The sequence below is a fragment of the Protopterus annectens genome, chromosome 4.part0, assembly GCF_019279795.1.
Source record: "Protopterus annectens isolate FY-2018-M chromosome 4.part0, PAN1.0, whole genome shotgun sequence".
Classification (NCBI taxonomy): Eukaryota; Metazoa; Chordata; order Ceratodontiformes; family Protopteridae; genus Protopterus; species Protopterus annectens.
Genome location: NC_056733.1, coordinates 880201685 through 880210447, shown reverse-complemented (window position 1 = coordinate 880210447; position 8763 = coordinate 880201685). Strand labels below are relative to the sequence as shown.

The 8763-nt window shown below is 39.2% G+C and overlaps 1 protein-coding gene across 1 annotated transcript in view; it reads right to left on the bottom strand.

Annotated features, from left to right (window-relative positions):
* Positions 1–8763, bottom strand: part of SMPD4 (sphingomyelin phosphodiesterase 4) — a 1415848-nt gene that overhangs the window by 450666 nt on the left and 956419 nt on the right. The window contains exon 14 of the mRNA XM_044068837.1: positions 5682–5824. Within this exon, the coding sequence (XP_043924772.1) occupies positions 5682–5824 (143 nt within the window). The remainder of the gene's footprint in view (positions 1–5681; positions 5825–8763) is intronic.

Here is an 8763-nt window from a genome sequence, read left to right as displayed (position 1 = left end):
GCATTTCCACTATCTCTTCCCAATTTTTTACCCCCCCCCCCCAATTGATTCTTATACTTAACATGCCCTACTAATCATCCCCTTTTTTAACGCTGCTTCTCTTCAAGATTCAACTAAAAGTTCTACCACAGCAGGACTTACTTAAAATCCCTCTATTCCTTTTTCTTTGCCTGTAGTCTGAGATCAAGCCCTGCAGGGAAGGTAGCCTCTAGCCTGCAATCAAATGTCTTCTTGACCTAATCCCACTAATTACCTTTCTTCCTTGAATTATTTGCTCCCAATATCTTGGTTCCTTTGCTAGATTTCTCCAGTACATTCCAGCCCCCTCTTGCCTATTTTCTGTACCCCTTCTTGCAGTAATCCCTATTGGCAAAATCTCCTTTCTCCATTCTCGACTGGCTTACCTCTTAGAATACTCTTGCTACTTTATGAATACAATACTTTATACGGTTATTATTCTCCTCAAGGATCTGCATCCAAAATCCCACTCTTTTTCTGCTTCCTGAACATCCTGCTTGCTTCATCATCTTTTTTCACTATGAATTATAACCTTCTGCTTGTGTAATGCATATGAGCCTTACCTGTGTAGCTGGAAAATATCCTTTCAAATCAAGTAACCCTAAACATCCTTTTTCTATTGTAAAGATCAACATATCCACTTAACTCTTGCCCTCTTCCCTCCCAGATAAACTCCTTTAACTCTATTACCGTGCACAACTTTTCCTCGAGTTGATAAAAGTATGCCTAACCCGTATACAAGACTAAATAGACTAAAAACATTTTCACTGCTTGTATCTTACTATCCATATACATAAAAGTTTCCAGTTTCTCAATTTCTGTAATATCTTTTCTTTAGTCTCTTCCCACATATCCTTAACTGCCATAACAGAAGACGTTTTAATCCATACTGCTAAATACGTCATCTTATGTCCCCATAAAATGACCATTATTAAACCAATTCTTGTGTGGTTACATAATTTCTGGCTATATTCTTTGTTTTATCTTCATCAGTTTCATATCCTGAAAAGTCCTGAAACGGTCTCAACATGTTCTTTAACACTGAGATGTCCTTTTCTGGATCTGTCAGGTGCAAAAGAATATCATCTGCAAATAAAGCCAAGTTTTCTTGATCATCACACTGGTTATTATCCTTGTACTTGAGTCTCTTATTTTCTTTGCCAGTGGCTCTAAATATAAAGCAAATAAAAAAAGAGAAAGAGGACACTACTGCCTGGTTCCTCTGTTCAAACGTAACTCATCTGAGAGGAACCCTCTCACTTCAATTCTTGCCTCCAACCTTTCATATAGCCTAATTAACCTTATTAACTATCAGGGAACATAACACTTCCAATGCCCCACTAATAAAATCCCATCTTACTCTGCCAAATAATTTCTCTGCATCAGACCCAACAACAACAGAAGTATTTTCTTACATTCTGCTTCCCTCTAGATCATTGTTCTATTTTTTTTTTTTTTGCAATTGAAACACCTTTATTATCACTTAAGACAGACAAACATACATTAACAGAAAAGAAAACAAACCATTTTAACATTTTTCTATTTGCATACAATATGCATCACATATATTGTTCTTTACTACTGTCATCAGTCCAACACTACAAAAGTTGCTGAACATTAGCATGCAGGTATTGTTCCCACAATTTATATTTACTTCTATGTAATTCGCTCCTTCCCCCTCTCTAAAGATCCCCCTCCCAGTTCCTTTATCTCTTGTAATATTCAATACCTCATATGCAGATGGTGTAGACTCTGGCCTCCACCCTCTAGCAACTGCTTTTTTGGCAGCAAACGTAACCAAATTCAATAAGGCCTTACTACATCTAGGCAACCCAGATCCCGTATCCAAGATCAAAACATTCACTTCCCATCTTATAGCCATTTGCTCACCTAATATTTCCAACAGAGTACTCAGCAGGGAATCCTCATATTTGTTGTATTAATGTTGTCAAATGTTTGCCTCCCTCAACAAAACCACAATGATACCAGTCTATCAATTTTGGCAGCACTTTTGCCGTTCTTTTAGCTAGTATAGACAAACACTTTACAATTGTGGTTTACAACTGAAATGGGTCTATATGAAGCTGGGTATGAAGGGTCTTTACCATCTTTAGGTAACACAGCCACCACATCTTTCCTCCAAGATGCTGGTGCTTCCCCTCCTTTTAAATAGGGTCTAAATTAGATAATCGAAAAGGATAAATATCGAACGCTCACATGAGCGAATATGCAGGAACTCGGTGTTTTTTTTTATTTGATTGCAGTACAGTGAAGATCTGAATATTTGCCCTTTCTTCACTGTAGTGCGATCACGGAGTTGGAATATATATTTAGCGGGGTGGTGTGGGGGGACAACAGCGATGCTGAGTTTGTGTTTGCGCTCATGTGAGCTTTCGATATTTATCCTTTTCTGTGATCTAATACAGACCCTTTTAAATACACTATTAAATTCTTCCAGATCTTTATTGCTTTCGTCCCTAATTTCCAAAACTTTCACAGGAATACCATCTGTTCCTGAAGACTTTCCTGAAGACTGATTATACATCACTATTTTTATCTCATCACCTCCTATCTTAACTTTTAGTTGTTGAGCCTCGTTTACCTGTAACTGTGGCATAATTCAGTCTTCCATAAACATTTTCATATTGCTGTGCTTGTTTTTTTTCATAAAATGTCCAGAAAATCTCTAAAACCTTTAAAGGATCTCTGGTTATTTTTCTTGTTGTAGGTTCCCTAAGTCTGGCGACAGTCCTGTCAAAGCTCTGTTGCCTAAGTCATTGTGTTAAAAGTTTTTGTGCTTTGGAGTTATCAAAAAATAGTTGCTTAACTGCAATCTTTCTAAACTCATAGATACTCCCTGATTTTTTCTTTAGCAATCTGCAATTGCTCCTCCTCCTCTTGTTCTGTGAGATTCCCCTTACTCTGCAATACTTTAACCTTTTATGCCCCGCTAAGTATTTCTATACCTTCTTAACCATAGCACTTTCTCTTTTGTTTCGACCCTATTGTTAAACTCCATTTTCATTTTATTCATACCTCTCAACTGTATTGAATGCCTAGGAAAATACCATTTTGGGGCTTGAAATAAAAGGGTGGCATGAATTCCCAAGTGGCTCCTTTAAATCCCAGTTTCATTTTTTTTTTTTTTGTATTTATTTGTGGTTAACATGTGCTCGCTGAAGTCATCATGCAGCACCAGTGTGCCCTGTGATATCATCAAGGTACAGTGATAGACATGGTGATGTCAGAGTCTTAACGGTCCTTAGATCTGGCTGGTTACACCAAAGGGACTAGGAGGAAGCGCACTTCTATGCGGCATTCTTTGCATGTTTGCAAGGATTTTATCCGTGTAACTTTGGTTGTCTCACACCTTCCAACTCTGTGCACAATCATTGGGCACACTGCATCTATTTCTATGTTCTTGTGGTCAGTACTGTGGTTGTAAAGGGTACACTTACCTGGTTAACAAATGTTAAATAAAATATAAAAGTGAGTGGAACAGCAACATATGAATAAGACTGAGAACCCGAACTGGACTCCAGAAGCAAGACTGAAGACTGAACCTCTGTTACTGATGTATGAGACACTGCTGAAGTAATTAGCTAAGCATATATTCGGTGGCAGTATTACTGAACTGCACTTGTGGATCTGAACCTTGCTGTCACACCCGCATCTGAATGAAGCTACTTTTCAACCCTATAACCTGGCGTACTCAAATGAGAATATTTTCTTCTGAGCACCTCTCAGAAACAGGATGTTTCATGAAGTTAAGGTTAAATACTTATCCAAAAAACCTTTTACTGTAAGGATTAACAGCAGAATTTTTGCGTTCCCGTACCTGTATTAATCGTGTAAGGATAAAAATAGATAATGTTAGTAAGTTGGGCTTAGAAGGGAATGATATGAGGTTGTGTGTAGAACAAATTTCAGGCAGCCCATGTTTCCTCCTTTGTTACGGGTCACCCCTCTATTTTGTAACTGCGGAAGTGCTCATAATAAACAAGTTTGAATTTTCTTGGGGTTTTTGCTTTATGTTGTGAGCCTTTGCCTTGGTTTGGTTCACTCTGCTTATCGTGTTGGGATGTTTAACAATATACTTACTTCAATGTGGAACACAGTAAACTAAATGATGCACTATTTTATCAAACAGCATTTAGTACTGTGGACCATTCCCTGCTACTCCATAAACCTTACAACACAGGGTTCTCTACTAACATCTTCCAGTAGTTTAAAAACTACCTATCCAGTTGAAAATTATGTCTCTCAAATAATGTCTGTCAGATACAACTAAGAATACCCGAAGGTTTTGAACTTAGACCCATCCTTGTTCCATTTTCATAAATTACCTTATCTGAATTATGCCACATAGCAACTATATTCTTAACAACTATGATACCGTCTTCCCACACAGCAAGTAAAATCAGAACAACTTGAAATCCTTTTCCAAATGCCTTTGTGCTAGTAACAAACTGTCACTACTCAAAAAAACTAACAGCAGTCATACTATTTGGTACTACCCAAAGGTAAGAAATACCCATAAAGTCAGTAATATAGGTCCTCTAGAAATTGATCTAATCCTGGTCAAGCAACAAAAACATGCTGGCATTACATCTGAGCTACAACTCACTTTTAAACGTGTGCACACACACAAAGGACCAAATTAATACAGTTGTATCTCAGCTAGGAACTGCACCCCAGGACAGAATGCAGGCTCTCTATTACTGTGCTGTGTTCCACTCAGAATGTCACTAACTGAATCTGCTGATAATAAAATACTTCCATCTATTAATCTAGCTAACAGGGACCAGCACTGCACTCCAAAGAAGCAAATGTCTCCCTGTCAAAGCTAGTCTCAGTGGTGCAACTGGTAGCTTTTTTATGGTGTTTTTTTTCTGATTTTAAGGCATGACATTTGTTAAAGACTAAATGACTCATTTCACTCAATTTATTTCTCATACCTCTGATGCCTTTATACATTTGTGTGTGTACACAAGTTGCTAAAATTTGTCACTATTGCATCTCTAGTAATCTGAATGTAATGAATAATTTGTTTCTGATCTTTGCCTCCATTGCTCAGGTCATGGCTGCAAATAGTCACCAGACCAGTCTACTAACTGTATGTGTTCAAAAGATGCAAATACAGCTTCATTTAATGCTGAGAAAAAAGGCTCCCTGTTGAAATGTTGGCACTTGCAATGCAGAGTGCCTACACAACAAAAGGAGAATGAAAACGGAGGTGAAGAACGTATCTTAAGCAGTACTCTTCTCCTTTAAACTTGCTTTTTTGAAAGAAGTGAACCGCCCCTGCGCCCACTGATGTGGGGTGCAAGCACCCCTAAAATAAATAAATATATATATATATATATATATATATATATATATATATATATATATATGTGTGTGTGTCATACCTTGGAGAAAAAGGCACTATCCCCCAAAAATATTGTACGCAAGTCCTTTTTTTTCGACAATCGAGTCTTCATATTATGGGACTCACTGAAGTACATCCCAACATTTCCAATGGTTACAGAGAAGAAGTATTACTCCTAAAACAGGGACAGTTGTACATACAAGTCCTCACGTCAATTAGTGAACGAGTATGAATGTAAAATGCGTAAATACAATTTTAGAACATTCTTAAGACAGCAACAGAGGCTTCTTACCTTTTGAACTCTTCTAGTGGGCTTGCATGAGAGTGAGTAGAAGGAGAAAACTGCTCAGGCCTCAAGCTGTTTGAAAATGCATGAAGATGCTTCAGAAGTAGCCTCACCACCAATACATGTTCTTCACTGGGACTGAATGGTTCCTAGTTGGATGGCAAAAAAAGAATGTAAAGGGAGATAGAACTGCACAAGCATTATACATGCAACAATGTTATTTTTTAATATCATTTGCCATTCTTTTTCTTGTAAAACAGAAAATTCTCTACAAACCAATTTCTGCAGCAAGTCACATGCTAAACTGAGCCATACAGTGGATATAAAAAGTGTACACACCCCTGTTAAAATGCCAGGTTTTTGTGATATAAAAAAATGAGACCAGAATAAATCATTTCAAACTTTTCCCACCTTTAATGTGACCTATAACATGTACAATTCAATTGAAAAAGCAAGCAAATCTTTTAGGGGAAAAATATAAAAAACGTACAATAAGCTGGTTGCATAAGTGTGCACACCCTTAAACTAATACTTAGCTGAAGCACCTTTTGATTTAATTATAACATTTAGTCTTCTTGGGTAGAAGTCTATCAGCATGGCACATCTTGACTTGGCAATATTTGCCCACTCTTCCTTGCAAAAGTGCTCCAAATCTGTCAAACTGTGAGGACATCTCTTGTGCACAGTTCTCTTCAGGTCACCCCACAAATTTTCTATTGGGTTTAGGTCTGGGCTCTGGCTAGACCATTCCAAAACTTTAATTTTCTTCTGGTGAAGCCATTCTTTTGTTGATATGGATGTATGCCTGGGGTCATTGTTGTGCTGAAAGGTGAAATTCCTCTTCACCTTCGGCTTTCTAGCAGATGCCAGAAGGTTTTTGGCCAAAAGTGACTGGTATTTGGAACTGTTCATAATTCCCTCTACCTTGACTAAAGCGCCCCTGTTCCAGTTGAATAAAAGCAACCCCAAAGCACGATACTGTTACCACCATGCTTTACCATGGTCTCATCAGATAACACATTTTCCCACATGCTTTTGGGAGACTTGATGTATTGTTTTGCAAATTTTAGTTGAGCCTGGATGATGTTTTGTGTACGAAAATGCTTCCCGTCTAGCAAACCTACCCCATAGGCCAGACATATGGAGAACACGGGAGATTGTTGTCACATGTAGTACACAAAGTACAGTTTTGTACCTACCATAAATGTAGATGTTCCAGTGTATTCACTGCTGCAGTCATTACACTTGGATTATCCTGCCGTCAGACGGTCCCGCAGTCGGCCAGAGTTCCAAAGTCTTGGTCCGGTGTCAGTTGCGGTCGCTTCTTCCCTGATGTCAGTGCGCCAGGGGTATACAAGATGCAGCCGATGCCATTTTCTTCAGTTTTTCTTGCCCCAGATGTCAGGTGTCCCCAAATAGGTAGGCAATACATATTGCTAATAAAACATACAATAAAGGTAAAACCAACACCTTCAGTTACCAACAAATACACCACATACGTAGTATAGGGTTGAAAGGTATAGATAAGTCCCAGCTAAGAAAGAGGGGATGGCGGGAGGGTAACTTGGACTGCAGCAGTGAATACACTCGTACATCTACATTTATGGTAGGTACAAAACTGTATTATGTTCATTGTGTTTCACTACTGCAGTCATTACACTTGGGTTGAATCCCAAAGCTGAGGTAGGGTGGCTGGTTCTATAGAGGATTTGGGGTGGCTATGAGGCCCTGCAGCACTGCAGTGGCAAAGCCAGCTCTGGATCTAGAATAGAGGCAAGTGATAATGCTTGGTAAAGGTGTGCACTGAACCCCAAGTTGCAGCTTCCATGTTATCTTTGGTAGGTACTCCTCTAAGGTAGGCAGTTGAAGTGGCTGTTGCCCTGGTGGGATGTGGCCTAATGTTACTAGGTACAGTTGTGCCATGCTGTGTGTAGCAGAAACAAATACAGTGTCCTATCCACTTTGAAATGGTCTGCTTTGAAATAGTCTTTCCCTGTGATCCTGCAGCATATGCTACAAAAAATTGCTCAGTTTTTCTGACAGCTTTTGTTTTGTCCAAATAGAAACATAACTGTATATGTCCAGTGAATGCAGAAGTCTCTCCCCTTTATTCTGGGGATTTGGATAAAAAGTTGGAAAATGAATAGTTTGGTTAAGAGCCACACTGGATACCACCTTTGGCATAAATGAAGGGTTTGTTCTTAAAGAAACCCTGTCTTGGTGAAAAATGATGAAAGGCTCCACTGCCATTAGTGCCTGTAACTCTGAGACTCTTCGTGCTGAGGTTATTGCCAGAAGCAGAGCAGTTTTCCATGACACATTTTAATTCTGCTGAATTGGCTGGCTCAAAAGAAGGTAAAGTTAGTTTTTCCAAGACAAAATTGAGGTCCCAAGTTGGTGTTGGTGCTCTCCGGGGCGATCTTATGTTTTTAGCCCCTCTGAGGTACTGTTTTAGCAATGGATGAGAGAAAATAGGAGGATCTGTGTTGTAATGAGCCGAGATGGCAGTGGTGTGGATCTTAATGGATGAAAAGGATAGTCCTTTGTCCAGCATCTCAGTTAAGTATTGTAATATCTGAGGAATATTTGGGACAAGAGGGTCAAAGCTTTGAGCCTGGTTCCAGGCACAGAATCTCTTCCACTTTTCTGAATAAGATTTCCTGGTGCTAGGCCTCCTGGCCTCCAAAATGACATCCATAACAGCTTTAGAGAGAGGTGTTGTCTGCTTGACAAAGGAATCTGCCATGCAGCCAGGTTTAAGGTTTTGAGCTGACTGTGCAGGATCTGATTGTTTTGTTGAGTCAGAAGATGTGGAGTTTGAGGTAAAATCCATGGTGGGCCTTGAGCTAAGTGCTTTAAGATTGGGTACCAGTGCTGCCGTGGCCAGTTTTTCTTGTCTGGCTTTTAGGAGTACCTTTGAAAGGAGAGACAGTGGTGGGAAGGCATAAACTTTTAGGCTTTTCCAGCTGAATGAGAGAGCATCCACTTTCCATGCTTGTGTGTGGTAAGTCCTTGTGCAGAATTTATGTAGTTGGCAATTCATTGGGGAGGCAAAAAGATCTATGTCTGGGCACCCCCATTTTTGTGT